Genomic DNA, 23,427 nt, shown 5'->3' with positions numbered 1-23,427 from the left:
CAATACAAATATAAAAAAGAAACTTACAAATCAATTGGTTTTTGTGGTGAAGTAAAATATCTTGTTTGAAATCTGTCCCAGAGGCCCCCAACAACCTAGAATCACAATCAGAATGTTTCTTGAAACATGAGCTCTGTGTAACACAATATCATCTAATTAAGTAAGCCCGATATATTTTTATGTGCTGATCCTGCAATCAGATCTGCTGGCCTGTGCAGATCCAATTGCAGGACTGGGCTTTAGTTTCAAAAATATCATTAATTAGACAACCAAAACATAGTGTAGAGTCTAGACCAAATGATATGAAGTTTTGAATCCTCTTTTTTTTGGGAGAGAGACCTGACTAAATTGAATGGAAAACAGATCAAGTTGTTAACATTTTGGAAGAGTCAGCCAGCTGGGATGAGGGCAGTCTAGCCTAGTGGCCAGGGTCAAAGCCATAGTCTGTCATCAGGAGCCAAAGCCCAGGGTCAAAACTGGAAGCAGAAACTGATTACCAGAGCTGGGGGTCAAGCTGGAGTCCATGGTCAGGAGCCAGAGACAAGGGTCACACTGGAGGTCAGGAACTGAAGCAAGCAGGGTATCAGGCCAAGAGGGGTTCAAGGCCAGGGCAGGACAGAGGCAAGGCTGGGTGCAAGGCAGGAGCAGCAGGAACAAGGTAACACAGGAGCAGACACAGTGGAGGGCAGGAGTACTGAGAAGACAACAAGCTGTGGCTGCTGCTGTTGGCCTCTGCAGCCAGTCAGGTTGTGTGGCTAATCAGACAGCTTGCTGCAGGCTAGTTGCAGACTAGCTCTGCTGCAAGCCCTGATTCCTGACAGGAAGATTCCAAAATGAACTGTGTTTCTCATGCACTTCTCCCTCAAAAAAGTCAGTGATTTAAGTTATAACAAATAAACTCCTCTGTCCTCAGGTAACTTCTAGATATTATAGCAGTGACCTTAGGACACATTTTTTAACAATTTAGAAAAGAGAAAAAAGAAGCCAGTCCCTGTGAAGCCAGCTGAAGTGCTGCTTTCTGAGTCAAGTGGCAAAATCTGCTCTATGAATACTGTGATCCTGCTTTTTACTTTTGAAAACTAAAGGAAAGATCCTTGCATTTCTGAGCATAAATCCCATTGTTTTGGTACTGATTTTCTAAGCAGCCTGATGCATGCCTCATGGCACTTTGTCTTCTGATTTGTGACATATTTGCATGCAAGCTATTTGACTGGGGAGGTAAATAAGCTACAGATTTTGTGTGTAAGGCAGAAGGAGGAAATTTCCCACACTGTACACCCAAAAGTGCCTCAATCTTGTCCTGACGGGGTGAGAGAATAGCTCACACTCATGCCAATTCAAAACTTGGCCTCTGTTAGCTGCTAATGGTGCCAATTAGTATAAATTGTGATAGCATTTTTTTGTCACTTGAACATTTGCCCACTGGAAACTAGATGGAGACCCAGTTCAAACAGGTCTTTTAGCAGTAATCACAGGGGAACATTTCTTCACCACATTTAGAGTGGTACCACAGTGGTGAAAGTCTCTATACAACTCTACCCCGATATAACGCGACCCGATAGAACACGAATTTGGATATAACGTGGTAAAGCAGAGCTACCGGGGGGGGAGAGGGGGGCTGCACGTTCCAGCAGATCAAAGCAAGTTCGATATAACACCGTTTCACCTATAACGCAATAAGATTTTTAGGCTCCTGAGGACAGCATTATATCGGGGTAGAGGTGTATTTCATTATCGATCCCCTAAGCAATCCAATCCTGTCTCACTCTAATAAAGGGGACTATATGTTTTAATATTATGTTACAGTTAATATTTCTTAAAAATATAGGTGAGATAAAACTATGGGCCTGATCCAATGCACACTGAAATCAATAAAAAGCAAGTCTGGTAAAAAATTCTCCTTTATGGGATGGGCTTCTTGTTCAGACTACATCTCCCATAATGCACCATGGTGAGTGACGCCTGAGATATAACAACCTGGAGGAGAGATTGTGGTGCATCACGGAAGATGTAGTACAGCGAGAGGGTCCAAGTTATAGAGGAGAATCAGAGCAGATGTAATTTTAACTAACCACCAACATGGCAAAACCACAACAGCATTTCCAAACCAAAAAAAATAAAATAAAAATGTTTTCAACTGAAATAACAGAAAGTCAAAACTTTTTGTAGAAAATTTCAACTAAAACTATTTTTTCCCCATTTTCACTGACGTTTTTAATGGAAAAGAGCCCATTTCTGCCCAGCTCTAAAGAAAAGGTTCTGATTGACTTCAGCGGGCATTGGATTTGCAGTAAATGGCTTTTGTGGCTTGTAAATACTCCATTTTCACATCCTTGAATTCTCATTAACTGATTCATTTACTAACCCCTTTCTTTGTCAGATACTAAGTAACAAAACAAAAGACAGGCTTTAGCCATCAAGTCAGGATCCAGTTTTGGACTTTCCCAAACTATGGGGATGTCTGGATTTAAGGTATTGGTTTGGGCCTATTTCTAAAAGGTGAATGTGACCTGAAGGCCATACTTGATGCTGTATTTCATTAGCAAAACCCACAAACTGTTATTTTAAAAAAAGGTTCACTGACTTGGCTTATTTCTGGTGCAGGATTGTATCTCTTTATTGTAAAACACTGGGAGATGGGATCAGCCATCATTTCTACTGTTGATTCTGGCTGTGGGATTTTGGGTGGTAATATCTTATCCCAAGGAACTTCTTCATAAGCTCTAGACCATTAATAAAAAGAAGAAAAGGAACATATTTAAAACAATCATTATAAGTGATGCATGGTGTGACATGTATAACTAGGGGGTTAAAATGTACTTTGCATGTGAGGATTAGATTTTGTAATGCAATCTCCTAATAGTCTGCTAACATATTGGATCTGCACATTAGAACATATTTCAGGAAACTGCAGAGAAAGAGTGATTTTTTTTTCCTTGATGGCCAGTGAAAGAGAATGAATGACAAAAACTTGCCTCCTGGGAGAGGAATTTTTGGCACACTGTGAGCTACTAAAGCTAGTTAAAGTGGCCATATTTGTCTTACCAAAATATCCCTTACTTTATGGGAAGGAGCATTGAGTTAGAAGCCAGGAGATCTTCTCTTCCACTGAATGCCCTTAGCAGGCTCCACACTTCCCACCCCTCCTTTACAAGAGGCAAATACCATATCTCCTCATCTTGCAAATGGAGTAAATAAGGACCAGAGAGGTGGCCCAATATTGGATGAAGTTGGTGGCAGAGTTTGGGAGTAGAATACAGGTCTCAGATGACAGTGCAGAATCTCATCTACAAAGCCATAGTGCCTCTCTGAAAAAAAAAAAAAAAGTACCTATCTATGTTAAGCTTTTATACTGTCGTCCACTACCATAGTATATGAGCACCTTCCATGTAAAAAACAGCAATAGCAAAATCTCTAATGGATTTCATGGAATCTCTGGCACATCTCAATTTTTGGTGTCAAAACTCTGCTTGGGTTAGGGTTTTTTTTGGGGGGGGGGCGGCGAAGCTGGAGAATTAGTAGAGGTTTGGCCATAAATGGGGTGTTTGAATTGTATCACTTATGATGGAAAGGTTTTCTCAAAAAAGAAGGCCTTGGAACATTTCCTAAAGAATCAGATCTAGGTGTTTGGGTAAGCTTTTAGGAAGATGGTGCTATTCCTATATGCCCACCTTTGTCATGCATCTTTACATCCACAGATTAAAATGTGCATGTAAGTGTAAATCATCATTAGCTACATTTTTCAGAAAAAAAACTATGGATAAGAAGCATGCCCTAGTTGGGATAGTATGTTTTTTCTTTTCAAGCAACATTATACAAACTCTTCGGTGTATCCCGTCAGCGTGGTCCATGGAATTCTGTTCTGGCTGCCAGGATTTGTGGAACATTTGTGTTAGATTTTCAGCATAGAATAAAGACATATGCAACCTGCTATTAGCTCATTATGTTAAGCAAAAATGATAATACCCTCACTCTAGGGAAGACAGTTGTTTACAAGGTTAGAAGACATTAAAGAGTTTGTAATATGATTAAGTAACTGCTAGTGAAAGGGATAGCAAAGCCTCTAGTACCAGCACATCTAAGATGAGCTATAAAATATTGTTCTATCATATAAATTTATGACCAAAATGGATGCTTCTTTTAAGTAAGGCCCTATGAAATCCAATTTATTATTGTAGATTTTTGGATTTATTATTTTCTGATTGTGTTTGTTTCCATTTAAAAAAAAGTTATTTCTTTATAATTTTTAATCAAATTTTTTGATACATTGACAAAAATTAAGTAGCCTTCCTTTAAATGCACAAAAATGTTCAGAATTGGATTGCAATAGGAAAAACTGATTTTACAAAAAAAACCACCCTACAATTGCAACAAATATATAGTGAAAGTAACACATTCTAAATCACTTTTAAAAGTAGTACTCAGTAATATGACCAAACTGACATTATTGAACAGTAACCAAGACGTCCACAGAAGAGCCTCTTACATTATCAATTTAACTGAATTCATATTTGAATAATTAAAATATAAAAAATAATGCACTAAACATAAAATAGTTCGTTAGCATTCATTGTGCTTTTAAAATTAAACTCTGTACTTTCAACCTTCTTACATGCTGAAGGAATGCTTCAATTAATTTCAGATTTGATTAAATAATTTCAAACTATCAAATCAATAGTTTATTGCTGAGTAGCAATACAAAGTGACAAACTTCAATGTCATTATTTTTGCCATATCTGGCAGACATCTCCATTGTGATACATTATGGTTAGCCTGCTGGTGTTTTCCTCGGAAATTGATTCCCTCTTGTCGACAAGTAGATTTTAATATTTACTAAAGCTCCTCTCTGTGGCTACAGAGCTGACAGGGAAGATGATGAAGGGCAGCCAGCTCTGACTTCTTCGGCACTCGTCTTTCATACCCCATATATATGCCATCCTTTTGTGGGTCTTTTCTGGGGGGGGGATTTGACATACATAAGGGAGCAGAAATTCTTTCTTTCAAATGAACCTGTGCTCGCTTGGGCACTGAATACTTTTATTAACACAGTGCCCCATGGGAATTTCAACTTCTCCCTTAATGTGATGCCAATGTCCCAGAGGAGCACATCAGCTCCTGACATGAAATTCACACAGCAAGGGACTGAGTTCTCAGAAACTGCCCTTAAATCCCGGATGCGAGCCCTTCTCCCCTAGTCCTCTGCACTCTCTCCCCATACCCTCTGCACCTACTCCCCATGCCTCCTGCATTCTTAGCCCCCTGCACACACCCCACTCCACCCCGCTGGTCTCTTATCTCCAGTGGCTGCACATGGCTTAGCCCTGCTGCCTGTCTGCTGCTGCGGTCCTAGTGCTGGGGAAAGCCTGGGTTCCATGTTATTGTTTTGATTCCACGATTCCATCCATGTTCTTGTTAATGCGGATTTCATTGGGCCCTATTTTAATCAGAAAATTTGGGTGGAAGCAGACAACTCTGACAAACACAGGCAATGGGAGAAATAAATATGAGCATTTATTTTCATGGGAAAGGAAAAGTCTAAAGTAACACACAATTTGTAATGAAATTGCCCCATAAACGGTGTTGGGGTTTGAGGAACAGGGACACCTAACATAGATTCACTGGCAGCAGTTATTCAGAGCCTTCCCTCATTGAAATATAAAAGGAATAGAGAGCATTGTCCGCCTATACCCTGCCTGCTGCCAGTTTTGAATTTCTGCATGTATTGTGACTACTCCTTCCAACATCTGCAGTTTAGGGTTGTAGGGAAAACTTAATGAATTTCTTAAATGTACAGCTACTGAAAGATGAATGGAGGAAGAAGGTGAAGTATATGAAGTAACAAAAAAAATCTCTTCTTGATAGAAACAGTTGCTCACTTTTGGGTACTTGAGATGTAGAAATAGTCCCTTGCTTTTTCTTCTCGCCAACTTGCAGAAGGAGGATCACTTGATTTCTAGAGCGAACATGAGAAAGATCATATGGCAGGATGCCCAAATTAGTTTTGGGAAACTCATGAACACTCATAAAATTCTGAACTTTTTTTTTCTAAAGATGAACTGAGCAGGATTTATGGTCTCTTCCTGTAGACATTTAATCTCCTTTAATATCAAAATGTGAAACAAGTAGTTTCACATTCTTCACAAACTATCCCACTTCCACCACACAAGACTATGCAAAATGCCTCTTTATTTGGCTCTGCTTCCTGCGTGTTTTACTGATATTTCTGATTCAATGTTCTCACTCAGCTCATCTCATCTGAAATGTACCAGCTCACTCCATTTTTAACATTCTTTGGGAATGGCAGTGCAAACTTACCTTTCTCAGCCCCTGAGACACACCTATTATAGTGTATGTTGGTTGCTACCAGAAAAAATTATGTTCTTGGGCCCCAATCCAGCAAAGTACTTAAGCATGTGTGTAACTAGAAGCATGTGAATAGTCTCACTGATTTCAAATAAGATCAGGGCCTTAATGTGGAAGGATGAAGGACCACTAGACTTTTCACTATAGAATTGTACTATTGGAAGTTAATTGTTTGATGCTAAAGACTAAAGGGGAAGTAAGTGATATAAACAAGGTATGCTTATTTCAATTTCAGTTGTATCACATGATGTAAATTCTGGAAATCTGCATCAGCTCTGTGTGTGGTGTGGGCATGTAAGTATATATATGCCTTCTGTATATTATTATTATTTAGCTTATAGCAGCACTTAGAAACCTCAGTCAAGGATCAGAGCTGCATGTAGTTGATGAAATCATCTCACCGGTATGAATCTTACTTTTAAGCATTCATTCATGGTTTGTGATACAAGAAGATTTAAAAAAAATCAGGGGCAGTGGTCAATATTACAAAGTGAGTATGTCAATGGGATACTATGCTTATTTCACTGTAATTAGATTAGGAAAAGAATGTAGAATCCTAGATTATACCACTGCATGGTAAATGTTGGCAAAAGTTGATTTTGAATATTGACCACTATAGCCCTGAAGACTGGACGTTTGCAGATTTAAAAGTCTGTTCTGTCATCCATGCTTGTATAATCATTGAAACAAACAGTACCAGACACACTACCTTAAGTTTTGGGTCCACATGAAATGCAAAGCTATGAATTTGAAAAGAATCTCTTTGTTTAGATGAAGCAGGAGTAACTTTCATTGGACTTGTCCAACCTGAAAGAAAAGACTTGGTATTGTGCTATTCATTCTACAACTCTACTTAATTTCTTTAACAGTAATTAAACAAATGAAATAGTTTGTACATTACCATAAAGATTATAATACAGTACATCCATATATATTTACCCATTCCTGACTCTTTAGAGAGAGTTACTTAGAGGCTTTCAGCAAAATAAATTCAAGTAAAATGCAGCTGAAAGAAACAATAATTAGCATTTCATCTGCTGTGATTTGTCCCTACTTAACAAAATGCAATGTATCATAAATGAAAGTGAAGCTATCTTATTTAATATACAGGAAAAATATCCAAATCAGTAATTATGGTAAAACTTCACTAGGAAGTTATCTATATAGTGAGCTCTTGCACAGCAAGCCAGGGTATGAATCTACAACACTCCAGCTTGCTGCACAGCAACATCCCATATAAACATTACTATAGCACAGTGGAAATCATCCCCATTTGCCTCAGTGTGTTGTGAATTTCAAAGGCTAGTTGGGACCAGGTAAATTCAACACACTCATGTGGGAACCTAGCTCTGAATAGTTTTATTCCTGTAATGCTGTAATTAATTGGTATGTATGCATACTACTGCCCTCTACTGCCGAGAAGCAGACCTGCTTATATACACATAGGCACTGTCTACTGGTTATGCAAAAACATTGTTCCTTCAGCTCTTTGGTTAAAGAACGTAGATTTGGTGTCAAAGGCTGGGAGCACTATTCTCATGCTGTATAGATAAAGTAAATATGACAGCTGTGCTGCATGCATGTCTTATACAGAAGACACAGATAGTTCTAATGTTACATTTGCTTTACTAATTGAACTAGGGTGACCAGATAGCAAACGGGTATTAGGAGCCTATATAAGAAAAAGACCCCAAAATCGGGACTGTCCCTATAAAATTTGGACATCTGGTCACCCTAAATTGAACACACATTTTCAGAGATCTGCTGTATGTTATAATTTGCTATTTTCACATCTGGTTTTTGCTGTTAGGATAATTAATCTTCTAACTGTTCTCTCTCTCTCTTTCTAGTTTCTGTGGAGAGATTCAGCATAGGTGGAGTAATTCTGGTCCAGCACTCAAGTGTCTGGAGGTCCTAATGTCCCTCCTCGTCTTGCTCATCCCACAGGATTGAAGATGGCACAGTCTGGCCTCTCTGGACCACGTTGGGAACTCAATGGCTTGGTTGCATGACACTTTTATTTACCAAGAACTTAATGAGCCTATCAGAGCTGGTTTGCTATTTGAAGTTGGCCTTCACTCATCACATCGCAGGGATCAATGATGTGTATAATACATTTTGGGTCCATTTTATTTGTCTTATGTTTTCTGAGCCTGAACCTCTTTAGGGTGCATTTGAGTCACAGTTTCAAGATTTTCTGCACAACTACAAGAACTAAACAATTGGTTGGTTTTTTTGTTATTTTTTTAAGTGAAAGTTGTGGTTCTTATGTAATCACATAAAACCAGGAGCTGAGGCTTTATGAAAAACACCTAATATTGCGAGAGTCACAAAAAAGTTAGAAGAGTTGGCAACAGTGCGATCCTCTTGTGAAAGTGATGCACTGTACCAGACATCCACTGAAGTCAATGGAAGTGTTAGTATTGATTGGAGGGAGGGATAGCTCAGTGGTTTGAGCATTGGCCTACTAAACCCAGGGTTGTGAGTTCAATCCTTAAGGGGGCCACCTAGGGATTTGGGGCAAAAATCAGTACTTAGTCCTGCTAGTGGAGGCAGGGGGCTGGACTTGATGACCTTTCAAGGTCCCTTCCAGCTCTAAGAGATAGGATATCTCCATTTTTGCCCCCCTTATAAAGGGAGCAGGGAGCAGGACCCTAACAGCAGGTAATGCTGTTCACATGCCTGCTTGCTGAAGTGATTGAAGCCCTAGAGGTAAATCATTTAGTCAAGCATAAATGTTTTTTTTAATCTCTGTGTAAACTGTACTGTACTACTCTATATAACTGAAAATAAATATACCCCATGGCCATTCTCCTCCTTTCTCTACTCCTATCCAACAAATTGAAGCTACAGATCAGCCACTGAAAAATGATTTCAGAGAAACATAAAAATAAAAAATGGTAGTTTAAATTGTAAAGACTTTCATGATAGGAGAAGCAACAGGGAAGGACTGGGGCTGCTGAAGACACAAAGAATTTCTCTGTTACTTGGTACCAGTGAAAAACTATCACACAATGAAATATGTAACTGTAAATCATAATAATCAAATCCCTTGAGGAAATACAATTGGTTTTACTAATAGGGCAAGGTCCTCAAGGGATTACTTTGGATTTTTACGCAGTACTTTCTTGATGAGCTACTTACAGGATTAAGAGGAAGCACACTATTACACGTTTCAATGCATGCTTGATAATTATTTAAGAACATATGTTGCTAAGAACATTTTATTTTGGTTAGTACCAGCTGGCATTTTTCAATTATTGGTTAACTCTGTTTATACCGCAGTATAAGGTAATGATTGTGAACTATGTAAACTATGGTAATTTGGGTGAGTGATTGGCCAGGCTTGATCTTTTTTTAAAAAGTTTTCATTTTATGTTTTTGGGCTTTTTTGGTTTTGTTTACATTTTTGTCTCTGACTGTCCCCATTTCCTTTTCTTCGTAACTGCAGGTAAACACCTCGTCTGGCTAGATAGTTACATCATTGCACAGGGCAGGGCCAGTGGAGGTAGTAGTGCTTCCTTTCCATCTGCTCTTTGAGAGGCAGGGGAGTGGGGTATTTACCCAGATCTGCCTGGAGAGAGGTTTCCGGGGGTGGGCAGAACTCCTCTCCCTCCCTCCCAGTGGCAGATCAAAGGCCTGCTGGGAGGCGAGTGTAGCGGACCACAGTCAGCTCGACAGCAGCAGGAATGGGGTGCTCAATGCTCAGAGGTGGGGTCAGTAACAAGACTCTAATGCTCACATCTAGTGTTCCCTTACTCTCTCCCATCTTCTTATGGTGTTTGCTCTTCCCCCCCCCAATTCCTAGGGGTGCCTCAGATTCCAGTGGGGGATGGGTGTCACAAATGCTCCTGATCAGACCATCTCCAGCTGTCTTTCCCATTCCTGTGAACAGGAGGTATTTTATCCCAACCTCCCAAAAAACTGATCCAGATTCCTGGTGGTTGAATGGAGACTGGTGTTCCTGCCAGATGCACAGCTGTCTCAGGCATATGCAGCTGAATAACACTTTACAACTGGATCCAACAAGGTTTCCTGAACCTGAGCTTCTCCAGTAGAAGTATACAGTTAGGGCTAGATCCTTGGGCCATGCAGCGTGAAGGGTCCTTAAGTGAGCCCTTCAGGGGACTGAGACTGAAATTCCAGTTTCATATGACTGAGAGAAAGGGAATGCTACAGGTGAGTCCAATGGCCTTATTACTAACCTAAGAGCAATGAGCAAACTACTGCTGGAGGCATGCTAAGGCCAGAAACAGAATGCACTTAGAGCAGTCCTTAGCATAGCGGCTGACTTCCACTGTTCCTGGTGAGTGCTCGACCCCACCCCTGCACTGCCCTTTCCCTGCCCCCATTCCACTCCTTCCCCCAAGTCCCACCCCCTTTCCCCCATTCCCCCAAGTCCCCGCCCCTGCCCCCTCCGCCTCCTCCCCTGAGCGGGCAGTATCTCCGCTCCTCACCTCTCACTCCTAGAAAGTCCTAAGCGCTGCCAAACAGCTATTTGGCAGTAGGAAGCGCTGGGAGGTAGGCGAGGAGCAGGGATGCGGCACACTCAGGGGGGGAGAAGGTGAGGTGGGGTGTGGGGGAGGAAAGGGAGCTTGGCTGCTGGTGGGTGCAGAGCACCCACTAATTTTTCCCCATGGGTGCTCCAGCCAGAGCACCCCCGGAGTTGGTGCCTATGGCCCTTAGGTTAAGTTCCTCCTCCAGTTGCCTTGGAATCTGGAAACTGGAAAGACGGCTTACAGTCACCTCCCCTGCCAACTCCACAGCTGTGCTTACAGATCAGAGGGCTGTGATAGAGTTAAGGTGACCAGACAGCAAGTGTGAAAAATCGGGACAGGGGGTGTGGAGTAACAGGAGCCTATATAAGAAAAAGACCCAAAAATCGGGATTGTCCCTATAAAATTGGGACATCTGGTCACCCTAGATAGAGTCCCCCTCTGTGGGTAAGTGTACTTTGCAACGGGGAGCAAGCTTCTGATCCCAGGTAGTCAGACTCACACTCTCCCCCAGGACAATAATGATCAGCATATCATGAGTTTTCAGATGATATCTTACAAGACAGAGTTTGTATAAAATTTATCATAGTCTTGAAAAAACAGTGAGCACAGGGATACAGACTGTTAGACAAAAACAGGCCAGAACAACAAGGAATGAAAAACGGTGTTCTTTGTGAGGATCGCTTGGCTGTAGAATGTCTTACTGCCGGAGATCAGCACAAACCCATGTCTGGCAATCTCCAGGTCATAATGCAAGATTCATTTTTTCAGCAGGCATCCTCCAAATAGCTAAGCCATGGAATGTCTCTGGGCCTAAATTTGTAAAATTTACCAATCTGAACTCATCACATGCTGAAATGACCATGGCTTGCTTGGTGGGTCTTTGGATTGTGAGGCTAAAATGAGGAATTTGCTTTTGCTATCCTGTTGAAACTTAGAGGGCCAGTTTATAATTGGAGCACTTCTTAGGGCTTGGCTACACTTGTGAGTTACAGTGCACTAAAGGAGTCCCGGGCACACTAGCTCACTACCCGTCCACACGGGCAAGGCACGTAGAATGCTCTGATTCCATGGCTAGAGCGCTACTGGTACTCCACCTCAGCGAGTAAAATAACGTTTGATGCACCCCCGCTGGAGCGCCCCAGCATCAGTGTGAACGAGGTGTTGCATTACTGCACTCTGATCGGCCTCTGGAAACGTCCCATAATCCCCTTAAATCAAGTGGCCACTCTTGTCATTGCTTTGGATATGCCCTTTGAAAGCTCCGTTTGACAGCTGGCATGCTTATCTGCTCTGAGACAAAGCAACCATTACTGTGGAATGCTGTGTGAGAGGCAGAGAGGTGGGGGGGTAGGTCTGCAGCTGTCTGAACTTACAAGACAGCATGCTGACATGTTCTCAGCCCCCCCAAAACCCACTCTCTCTCCCCCCACATACACACAACACACTCCCTGTCACACTCCACCCCCACACCCCCCACAATTTGAAAAGCACATTGCAGTCACTTGCATGCTGAGATAGCTACCACAATGCACTGCTCTCTGTGGCTGTTGCAATGTGGCCATGCCAGTGCAATAGCAGCTGTCAGTGTGGAAGGTCTACAGCGCTTTCCCTACTGCACTCTACAAAGAGTGGTTTAACTCAAAGCGCTCTACATTTGCAAGTGTAGCCATGCCCTTATATGCCAACTACATTTGTATATTCCCAACTGCCACCCCAACACCACAGGTAAACTTCTAAATATAAAAACAAGGTTTGCAAACCTCTGTCCAACCTCTCTTAAAATACTGCTGCTGGAGCTCTCTGTGTTCTTGGGTCTTTGTTGTGTATACAGATTTCTTTCCTAAGATAGACTCTAAAGGGTGACAAGTATCAGAGGGGTAGCCGTGTTAGTCTGGATCTGTAAAAGCAGCAAAGAATCCTGTGGCACCTTATAGACTAACAGACGTTTTGGAGCATGAACTTTCGTGGCTCCAAAACGTCTGTTAGTCTATAAGGTGCCACAGGACTCTGATGCTTCTAAAGGGTGAATTCCTGGCCCCATTGATATTAATGGGAATTTGCTGGACTTCAACCAAGAAAAAACTTGGGCCCTACTGTGTGTCTGAAGAAAAGCCTGATGATCTGTGTCTGCATCACAGATCTATCCTCTATTTCAGGTCACTACTCTGACTGAGAACTGAATGATTGACTTGGCCACAGAGAGTTCTAGATTTATTCTCTACCCCTTCCAAATCACCTCCAGCTGCCAAAGTCTGCTGTCTGCCTGCTGGAGAGACTATAATCATAACAACTCCATGGAGTGCTGTGTCTCCAACCTTCTTTCACTTCTCCATAGCTAGCAGCAGTCTAGCATTTAATAATCCTTGACCCCTGCAAAGTTCTTGTTTACAACAAGAGCCTTATAAAGATCATGTTTCTCTTTCAAATTCCTTTTGATCTTATATATATATATATTTCTTTTGCTTAAAGTTTCAGATTTAAAGTGAAAAGTTCTAAGAGACACAAACCAGAGATTAAGAACTCTGCAACAATTTGTGGCATTCAGAAACTTTATGGTGATTAAGGGGCAAGCAGCTTCTTTATGGTTCCAACAGATAATCCCCTATCTCAGAAACCTCTTTACGGTATTCCCAACGATCCTTTAAAATTTTGTCCTAGCTTTAAAAAGCATTTCTATTAGAGAAATGATTGGTGACAATTGCTTAACCTTAACACAGGTTTCACTATAATACTCACTGCTGGGAATGTATTTTGCCTTCAGAAGCAACTTATAACGATTTTTGCATTTCCAAAGTTTTCAGCATCCTGCCATTTAAAAGTTTAACTAAGAGTCTGATCTTGCTCCTATGAAGGTCAATGAAAGAGTTGCTGTTGACTTTGACAGGAGTCATCTTTTTACCAGCTGAATGCTGTTTGAAAATTTGTTGTATAAAACACACTGATTTGAAAATAAATCGAGAGGGTGTATTCTTGCTAAGGCATGACGACAGATCTAGAGGGTTGGATCCTGTCTATGATTACCAAGGGGACAGACATGGAACAGGTCCTAAATTTGAATCACTTAACACTATCTGCCAGATAACATTAAAATGCCACAGAAGCGTACAGGGCGATTTCCTTACTCTCCAAAATAATCTGCTATATCAACTCACATTACAGTAGAGATTCATTTTAGTTATTCTACTTTACCTCTTTATTTACAGAATATGAATTCTTTTAAACATCAATTATTTCCAAAGACCTCTGCTCTGTCAATGTATGTTACAATTTGCTATTTTGGAACCTGGCTGATGCTTGCAGCTAAATCAATTAATCATACAACTGTTCTACTTCTTTCCAGTTGCTGGTTTCAGTGGAAGCATCCAGTGCAAACATATTCCGTTAAATTCATAGTTTGTAAACTCTTTGGGGAGAAGACTGTCTTTATTTGTGTCTTGTACAGTACCATCCTTTTTTCCGACAATTAACACACAATAATAATTTGCTTTACCTCCAAGTCTTGCCCTGATAGAAGCATCTGACACTGCCCTGGAGTTCCACCGTCTGTCCTGGCTCACCTCCTCCAACAGGACCACATGCCTTGTGTGTGCAGTCTGTGCAGTCTTTTTTGGGAGGGGGACCCGCTGGTGAGGTTTCACATCACTGTAATCCACCAGTGAGTCAATGGTTCTGCCACAGCAGGGCTGCAAATCGGCATCAGCTCCTGGGCTCATGAATCCTGAGCAGGGATCAGCTAAAGGCACATTGTCCCGGTGTGGGAATAAAGGGTAATCTGGCCCCACAGGAGGGCTGTAAGGATTGAATTTAAGAAAAGAATTACTGTCTTTCTCTTGGAAGCTGGCAAAATCATGTTTGTCATCAGGACCTCTCACAAAAGGCATATACATTTTCTTTAATAGACTTCGATACTCATGGTGATCCATCTTGTGAAGTGGCTCAGCTGACTGACTGGAGCTTTTAAAGGCATTTACCTGTCTTTCAGCTCCCTGGGAAACCAGGGTCATTTTCTTTTATTGTTTTAGATTACAGTAAATTAAAAAGCCTCCGCTCTTATCTATTTCTTAGACTTTCTGAAATCCTGTCCAACAAACCACAGTAAAGCTAGAGATCATCAGCCAAAAAATTACTGAACAGAAACCATAAAAGCCAAGACAGGAGTTCAAATGGTGAATTCTTCCCTGAAAGGCAGTGAGTGATCCAGCCAGAGAAAGAATGAAGCTGTCAAATGAGCAGAGTCTCTTGGTTGCTTGGCAACAGTGGAACACTAGCACACAATGAAACTTGGAATTGTGTATATCATAATAATCTGATCCCTTGAGGAAACACAGTTCATATCTTTAAATGAGAGTACTATTTATTCCACGGATACACAAATAAAATGTTTTTAATTTTCCCAAGAATTATTTAGTATTTTTGTATCAATACTTTTTAAAGTAAACTACAAAATTGGCATTTAGATAAGAAAGATGAACAGAACAGAAACAGATTTAACTGATACGAGAGTTATTAAACATACAAAAGAAAAATATTATTAATAGGAGTAAATAAATTCTACTGACCACTAGCATTAACATTATCTACTCTACAAAATATTGCTTTGCTCTAGAGTTTCACCAGTTGTTTTACTGTAACTTATTTTAGGTGTGATGGCAATGATCCATTAAAGGCTAACACCAAAGTTTTCAAAGCTGATTTCCTAATTTTAGCTTGGAAAGTTATATTTAGGGATCTAAAAAAAGCAGCCTAACTTTCAGAGGTTTTGAGTACCCCCAACTCCCATTGATTGAAATGCAAGTGTTCAGCACCTGCAAAAATCAAGCCATTTTTAATTGGGTGCCTTAAACATAGATTTAGGGGCCCAACTTTAGGCATCTAACTTTGAAAATGCTGACTTAAAGCTTTAGTTTACAAGTCTGTTAGGAGCAACTCCTAGATGTGATTGGACAAAGAGGCCCTGATTGTTCTCTCATGTACACTGGCTTTATGTAGCTGTAAATAGTAAGAATAAAGAATTCTGTTGATGCATAAGATGGAACAGAATTTACAGCTCACTCGATCTTTGTTGTCTTGGCGCTACAAAGAATAGAAAGCAATTAAAACTTATCATTGGTCTTCAGTGACAAAAGTGTTGCTCTGACTATCCCCAGTCTAGACAGAAAACTGTAGAGTCCTGCATGGATACAAATTATATAAAGCAGTTATCCGCAGATGTGCAGGGCTCTATAAATCTGCTGTCTGATGATGCTATTTTTACACAGTCACTTTTCCTAAGCACACCCTATGGATTTAGGTACAAGCGCCACTCATAGCTAGCCCCATACCAGGTCAATTGAATAACTGCTCGTTTTTATTACGATGTCCAAAGAATGGCTCTTTCTTGTTTTGATTCCTTGTTGATTTACAAAGGGAGATGCCAACTTTTTCCCATGGCCCAGTAGCCAGCCATGCTCACGGAGCTGTTCCCCTGCCAAGATCAGCTTGCGTCCCACAGGGGTGCTTGCTGCCCCTTCCCGGGGGGACTGCAAAGCCTGGCAGCAGAGACACGTGGCCTCGGGCGGCTCAGTCCCGCGCGACGACCCCCTCTGCGCCGGCACCACCTGGCAAGGAAGGGCTGGGCCGCCGGGCCCAGGGGCGGGGCTGGGGAGCGCAAACGGGGGGCGGAGGCAGACAGCCACCCCATTAGCTCATGGAAGGTCACAGAGTTCGGCGGCCCCCCCCGTCGGCACGCGAGGGCGACTCCTCGGCTCCAGGCCCTCACAGTAACCTCCCGCGCCTCGAGCCCGGCAGGAGACAGAGCGGAAATGACGAGCAGAAGCGGGCTCCGCACGCGGTCGGTTCTCTGCGCTGCCCCCTTCCCCTCCCCCTCGAGCGCCGGCGTGACGCTACCGGGGTTCCACGCCGGCTAACGAACTTTTAGGCCGGCGCGCGCGCGAGGCACAGGACCGAGCGGTGCGAGGCGCTGGGGCTTTAGGGATGGCGGACTCGCCCCCCGGGGCTGCGCGCCGGCGGGGCCGGGGCAGGAGGCGGCGGGTCGGGGCTTCGCCCTCCTCGGCCTTCCGCCTTCCGCCGCTCGGCGTCACTTTCCTCTTCCTCCTGCTTCAGAGACCCCCCGCAGGTACCTTCCCCCACCCCCAGCGGTGGGGCCGCGGGGGGGCAGCGAGGAGAGGCCTCGAGAGGGGAAGGGGGAGGCGTGATATTAATTATTTACTGTTAATGGCTAGGTGTTGGTCCCTGGGTCCTAAATGCTGCAGTAACGCGCGTGCAAATAAATAAATAAATAACACACTAATACCTGGATAGTCATAATTAATAAAATAGAATAATGCAATACATTCAGTAACTTTTAATATTACATGATAGCTAATAATAAAAATATTGCAAATAATTAGCCCCATTTGTTACAGTGGGGAGACACTGATGCAAACTGAGTTTAGATTGATACAAAGACAAAGAACCTTTAAGACTTTTTTTGCCTTCAGTTTACTGAAAAGCATAACTATCAGTTCCTTTCTAGCTGCTCAGCGGCGGCAGCAAAGCAGGCGCTGCTCGGGGCGCGGGCCTCGGTGGCTGGCTTGAGCTCGCGCGGCGGCTCAGCATGCCTGCGGCCGGCCGGGCAGCGGCGGATGGCGCGGGCGCGACTGCGCGCGCGCCGCGCCGCGAGTCTCCGGCCGGCGCTCCGCGCGCCCGCGGGCAGATCGCGCTCAGGCGCCATTCATCGGGCTCTCCGGACCGCCGCGGGCATGCAGCGAGCCGCGGGCGGACCCGCGGGAGAGGGGACGCCGCCCGAGACCGCGGCGGCGCGCGCGCGCGCTCCGCGCGCGAGCCGGGAGCCCAGTTTCTCAGCACCCCAGCCCTCCCTGGCTGCTTCAGGGCTCCCTCCCTTGATCTTGATCTAACCTCGTTATCTAGCTTGCTGCTTGCTGCTTATTATATACACACCCTCCCTGAAATTTCCACTGCTTGCATCCGAGAAAGTGGGTATTCAGCTCAAGCTCATGCTGCAAAACTTCTGTTAGTCTATAAGGTGCCACAGGATTCTTTGCTGCTTCTACAGAACCAGACTAACACGGCTACCCCTCTGATCCTTTTATATATTTATCATTGGAGATACACCTATCTCCTAGAACTGGAAGGGACCTTGAAAGGTCATCGAGTCCAGCCCCCTGCCTTCACTAGCAGGAGCAAGTACTGATTTTTGCCCCAGATCCCTAAGTGGCCCCCTCAAGGATTGAATTCACAGCACTGGATTTAGCAGGCCAATGCTCAAACCACTGAGCTATCCCTCCTCCCTGAAGGAAATAATAATTTCTTATTAAAGAAAAATCTTAGTCAGTCCAAGCTATATAAAAAGTCCAAAGATGTGACACACCTGTCATAATGAAGTGTGAAATGTTTCTTAAAAATGTCTTAATTAGAGTTTCAGAGGAGTAGCCGTGTTAGTCTGTATCAGCAAAAACAACGGGGAGTCCTTGTGGCACCTTAGAGACTAACAAATTTATTTGGGAAGTGGATTTTAGCCCACGAACGCTTATGCCCAAATAAATATGTTAGTCTCTAAGCGGGGCCGGTGCAAGGATGCTTTGCGCCCTAAGCGAAACTTCCACCTTGCGCCCTCCCCTGTCCCTGAGTCCCTGCCCTGAGGTGCTCCCCCCTAAGGTGCCCCCCCCCGGGCAGCTCTGCCCTGAAGTGCCCCTCCTGCGGCAGCTCCCCCCGCCACCATGAGGCATCTCCCCCTGTGCCCCAGCTCACCCCTGCTCCACCTCCTCCCCGAGCATGCCATCGCTGCTTCACTTCTCCCGTCTCCTAGGCTTGTGGCGCCAATCAGCTTAGGCGCCGCAAACCTGGAAGGCGGGAGAAGTGAAGCGGCGACGGCGTGCTCGGGGAGGAGGCGGAGCAGGGGTGAGCTGGGGCGGGGAGTTCCCCTGTGTGCCGCCCCTCCCCCCTTACTTGCTGCAGGCAGTCCTCCCCATGCCCCCCTGCCCCAGCTCCCTCTGCCTAAATGCCGGTGGCAACCAGGGCAGCCGAAGATCCGGCCGCTGCGGTTGCTGCCAAAGAAAATGCCGCCCTCCAAATCCTAGTGCCCTAGGCGACCGCCTAGGTCGCCTAATAGGTTGCACCGGCCCTGTCTCTAAGGTGCCACAAGGTCTCCTGTTTTTTTTTTTTTTTCATTTGGCATATTTGAGCTATCTTCCTCGGGTGTCCATCTCACTGAAATGTGATGTCATTTGTGACACTAGCTTTCTTACAGTGCTATGGAAGAGACTTCAAACTAATGTACAAACTGCTTTAGTAGTTGAGTAACAATCAAAAGAGAGATTTTAAAAAAATCTATAAATATTTTAAGTATAAGAATTCTTTTTATTATCATTAAACTGTATTAGAGCAGAATGGAAACTGGATTTCAGTCTCTTCCACTGCGCTTTCATACTTATACTGCTAAAAATTATAGGGAAAATACTTTAATATTTGAGTAAGTAAGGTAGCTGCTCTAGTTTTGCTGCAGAAATCTCTGCAGAATCATTTCAAAACATAATGAAAACTTTGTAATTACCATAGTCTTATGCCAACATTTTCCATCACCTTAAGGAACTTTCATTTCTAAATAAACTGAAGCTATGCCAATTTAGCATTCTAGTAATAATATTTTATTAGTTAATAAATTGTGTAATTATTCAAAACTCATCTTTAAACTTTATTTTTGCCACTACAAGTTTCAGACCAAATTTAATGTTCTGATGAATTGTTTTAAAGTTGATTAATTTTGCTATTTGATTTTAGTTTTTGTTCTGAGACTGCAAAAGTAATAATATTTTATAGGGTTCATAGAAATACATTATATAGCCTGTTTTTTATTATTGTTTCCTCCATGTCAAGGTAAGAGTCTAGGGATGGCAACTGTCAGGAGAAGTCATAGCTCTACTGTCTGGAGGCAGGAGAAGAATAGAGGAGCCAGTTTGGAGTTGCAGGGCCTCCACACAGATAGGCCTGGTCTATAAGCTATTGGGGGAATCAATCTGTCACTTCTGGTCAGGAGCTGGAATTTGTCCCCTACAGAAAAATACCAGGGAAACTGAGCCTGATTCCCCACTGCCTTTCATGTTGTGTAGTATTTACACCTGTTTAAAGTGAGTACAGAGTGGGTTTAAAATACTTCCAAAGCAGACTACGAGTATTTTATCCATATTGTACTTACTGTGATAGATCCTTGGTCTTGCTTTGGAGGTACAAAGCAGTCACAGTGCTGTTGGATTTGCTCTCCTGAGAATTTCCCGTTTTTCACCAGTGAATTCAGGTGGTGTGGATTCCCCTTTGCATAGCCAGTGAGCCCCCAGCACCTCAGTGATCACACCTGCTGCAATGGTCCCATGCAGGTTGCAAAAACTTACTGATGGGGGTTATGTTGGGTCAGACTGGTCCCATGAATGAGGAAGTCAGAGATGTTACGGTACAGTACAGTACAGTATAAGGCAGTGGAAAATCAGGCCCTGTGCGGTTTCTAGTGTAGTAGTGGCATTCCACAGATATTACAAGGCAAACTGCTTTGAAAGCTGTCCTAGGAGCTGTTTCAGAACTCTCAGTTCACTTTCTTAGGATGGGTAAAACTTAAAAGCTTCTGCATTTCCTGTAAAGTTCAGAAGCTGGATTGGGTTGGGGATGCTCAAAGCTTGTTTTTAAAAAAAGGCAAATTTAAAATTGCTTCCATGACTTTTCCACAGTGAACTTTGTTGTCCTTTCTACAGTACTTGGTGGCTCTCATTATACTTTTGTTTTTCGCTTTCTGTGACTAAAGTTAACTTGAATTATTCAACCTATCCAATTTTAATTAATCCAATTGAAAGTGAGAGTGAGAAGAGGACTCTGTGCTCCAGACTATTGCAGTAAGGGCATTTGGGCTAATGGAGATCAGCAGGAGGGAAAAGGAATTCAAATAAAATAGGAAATCTGAAAAAAGCTGGAGAAGAATGACTTAGACAAATGTGGTTTAAATGTAGTAAAAATTATGCAATGTATGAAGTTAGGACTTAGACATCAAAATGACTAAGCTGCACCTGCAAGCAACTGAAGGAACAAAAGCTAACACAAGTTTTCAAAATCTGTCGCAGTCTCAGCCTGGCTCTTGGGGGTCTGAATCAGGGGTGGGCGAACTACAGCCTGCCAGCCATTTTAAAATGGCCCTTGAACGCCTGCTGGGGAGTGGGGTCTGGGGCTTGACTCACTGCAGTGCTCCGGTGCTCTTTGCGGCTCCCAGAAGCAGCAGCATGGCCCCCCTCCGGCTCCTGCGTAGGGGCAGCCAGGGGGTTCCGCTTTGCACGCTGTCCCCGCCCCAAGTGCCACCCCCACATCTCCACCTGGCCGGGAACCGCAGCCAATGGGAGCTGCAGGAGCGGTGCCTGCAGATGGGGCAGCATGCAGAACCACCTGGCCGCACCTCCATGTAGGAGCCGGAGAAGGGACATGCCGCTGCTTCCGGAAGCCCTTTGAGGTAGGCACAGCCCGGAGCCTGCACCCCTAAGCCCCTCCCCATGCCACAGCCCTCTGCCCCAGCGCTGATTCCCCTCCTGCCCTCCGAACCCCTCGATCCCAGCCTGAGCATCTTCCTGCACCCCTAACCCCTCATCCCTAGCCCCACCCCAGACCCTGCACCCCCAGCCAGAGCCTGCACCCCTTCCCGCACTCCTGCCCCTGCCTGATCCCCCTCCCGCTCTCCATACCCCTTGGTCCCAGCCCAGAGCACCCTCCTACACCCCAAATTCCTCATCCTCAGCCAAGAGCCCACAACACTAGCCAGAGCTCTCACCCCCATTCCGCTCCCCAGCCGGAGCCCCTCATGCAGCCTGAACTCCTTAATTCATCCCCACCCTGGAGCCTGCACCCCCAACCAGAGCCCCCACCCCCTCTGACACCCCACCCCCTCTGATACCCCAACCCCAATTTTGTGAACATTCATGGGCCGCCATACAATTTTTATTCCCAGATATGGCCGTTGGGCCAAAATGTTTGCTCACCCCTGGTATAAATTATCTCCTGTCCTGAGGGAGAATCAGATAATAATTCTAGAATCTTTGTGTTATACACCCTGGGATACACCACTGCATAACTTCTACTTTTTTCAATTTTTTTTTATATTAGTGGTTCAAGAGCTCCATCTTTGGGCATAAGATATTAATGTAAAATATTCTCCCCAGGATTGTATCTGTCAAGTACAGCAAGAAAATCCCCCTATCAATATTATACATCTGTTTTCAGGTTGTCAGTTTCCACCTTTTTAGCTGCACATATGCAATGAAACATCTAAATGAGTTCTAGTGGCTTTTCACAAATATGTGAGACTTTTCTTTCACTCTGGGATTGTTGTGTTATTTTGCTTTGCACTATCATATGAAGGACTCTAGTTTGGTTCCAATATCTTGTTTGTCCAGACTGGCAAAGGTGGTGCTTGGAGATATAGATCTAAGATGATTTTGTGTGTGTGTGTGTGTGTGTGTTCGTTTTCTGAGTTCTGACAGGGACAAAGAAGAATCCTTGGAAAAAAATATATATTGTAATTTTAAGCATTGTTAAGAAGCTCTTTCAGTAGAGTTCTGTGAATAGTTGTCAGTTTATCAATAAGTTTGAATATCAAGTTAATAAATTAGTCAGCATTGAAAATTAAAAGTGAAAACTTTTTGGATAATGTTCTCATACAACCATAGAAAGCAAACAAAAGAGAAAGTGATTACCTCCAAGATTCTGCTCTGCTAGTAGCTTTCCCTATTGCTAGTATGGTATTATTGTGTTATTGGAACTAATCTCTAACTTGCCCATAGAGCTTGCTTAAAGAAAAATGTGTGTATGTGTAATTATATTAGGAGTATTCACTGTAGTTAAGGCCCTACCAATTCACAGTCCATTTTGGTCAATTTCATGGTCATATGATTTAAAAAATGATAAATTTCATGATTTTAGGTATTTAAACCTGAAATTTCACAGTGTTGTAACTGTAGAGGGTGTGGGCGTTTGTGGGCGTGGGTTGTAAGATTATGTAGGGGGAGGTCATGGTATTGCTACCCCTTACTTCTGAACTGCTGCTGGCAGCAGTGCTACCTTCATGGCTGGGTGGCCAGAGAGCGGTGGTGACTCCAGCAGCAGTGCAGAAGTAAGAGTGGCAATACCATATCATGCCATCCTTACTTTTGCGCTGCTCTGCCTTCAGATCTGGTACCTGGCCAGCACCTGCCACTCTCCGGCCATCCAGCTCTGTAGGCAGCACAGAAGTAAGGGTGGCAATACCACAAAACCCCCTCCCACCCGCAATAATCTTGCGACCCCCCCCCCCCGGCTTTGGGTCGGGACCTCCAGTTTGAGAAATGCTGGTTTCCCCTGTGAAATCTGTATAGCATAGGGTAAAAGTATATAAAAGACCAGATTTCACAGTTCATAACGCATTTTTCATAGCCGTAAATTTGATAGGGCCCTTGCTATAGTGAAGTTTGCCTGAGTGTTTCAGTTATAATCCTGTTTTTAGCTGCTTATAATTTTTTATGTTCGTCCTGTTGTGCAAGGTAGCCCAGTGATGTCAAGATAT

General features: G+C 43.5%; 2 protein-coding genes across 6 annotated transcripts in view; one reads left to right on the top strand and one right to left on the bottom strand.

Annotated features, from left to right (window-relative positions):
• Positions 1-23,427, bottom strand: part of SPATA48 (spermatogenesis associated 48) — a 51,018-nt gene that overhangs the window by 26,745 nt on the left and 846 nt on the right. For 2 of the 4 annotated variants that reach the window (XM_039526759.1, XM_039526758.1), the window contains exons 1-5: positions 14,353-15,310; positions 7,073-7,170; positions 5,877-5,953; positions 2,585-2,723; positions 28-95 (exon numbers count right to left, since the gene is read on the bottom strand). In XM_039526759.1, coding sequence (XP_039382693.1) covers positions 28-95; positions 2,585-2,723; positions 5,877-5,953; positions 7,073-7,170; positions 14,353-14,866 — 896 coding nt within the window. In that variant the 5' untranslated portion in view covers positions 14,867-15,310. Of the gene's footprint in view, positions 1-27; positions 96-2,584; positions 2,724-5,876; positions 5,954-7,072; positions 7,171-14,352; positions 15,311-23,427 lie in introns of those variants that run through there. The other 2 variants (XM_039526760.1, XM_039526757.1) reach the window with 2 other exon arrangements.
• LOC120398953 (zona pellucida binding protein) overlaps positions 16,779-23,427 on the top strand; it is a 75,655-nt gene continuing 69,006 nt past the window's right edge. The window contains exon 1 of one of the 2 annotated variants that reach the window (XM_039526763.1): positions 16,779-16,977. In XM_039526763.1, the coding sequence (XP_039382697.1) occupies positions 16,836-16,977 (142 nt within the window). In that variant the 5' untranslated portion in view covers positions 16,779-16,835. The remainder of the gene's footprint in view (positions 16,978-23,427) is intronic. The other variant, XM_039526761.1, reaches the window with a different exon arrangement.

The sequence above is a fragment of the Mauremys reevesii genome, linkage group 2, assembly GCF_016161935.1.
Source record: "Mauremys reevesii isolate NIE-2019 linkage group 2, ASM1616193v1, whole genome shotgun sequence".
NCBI lineage: Eukaryota > Metazoa > Chordata > Testudines > Geoemydidae > Mauremys > Mauremys reevesii.
The sequence above is the reverse complement of the archived record's forward strand: the minus strand, read 5'-3'. Positions and strand labels throughout refer to the sequence as shown.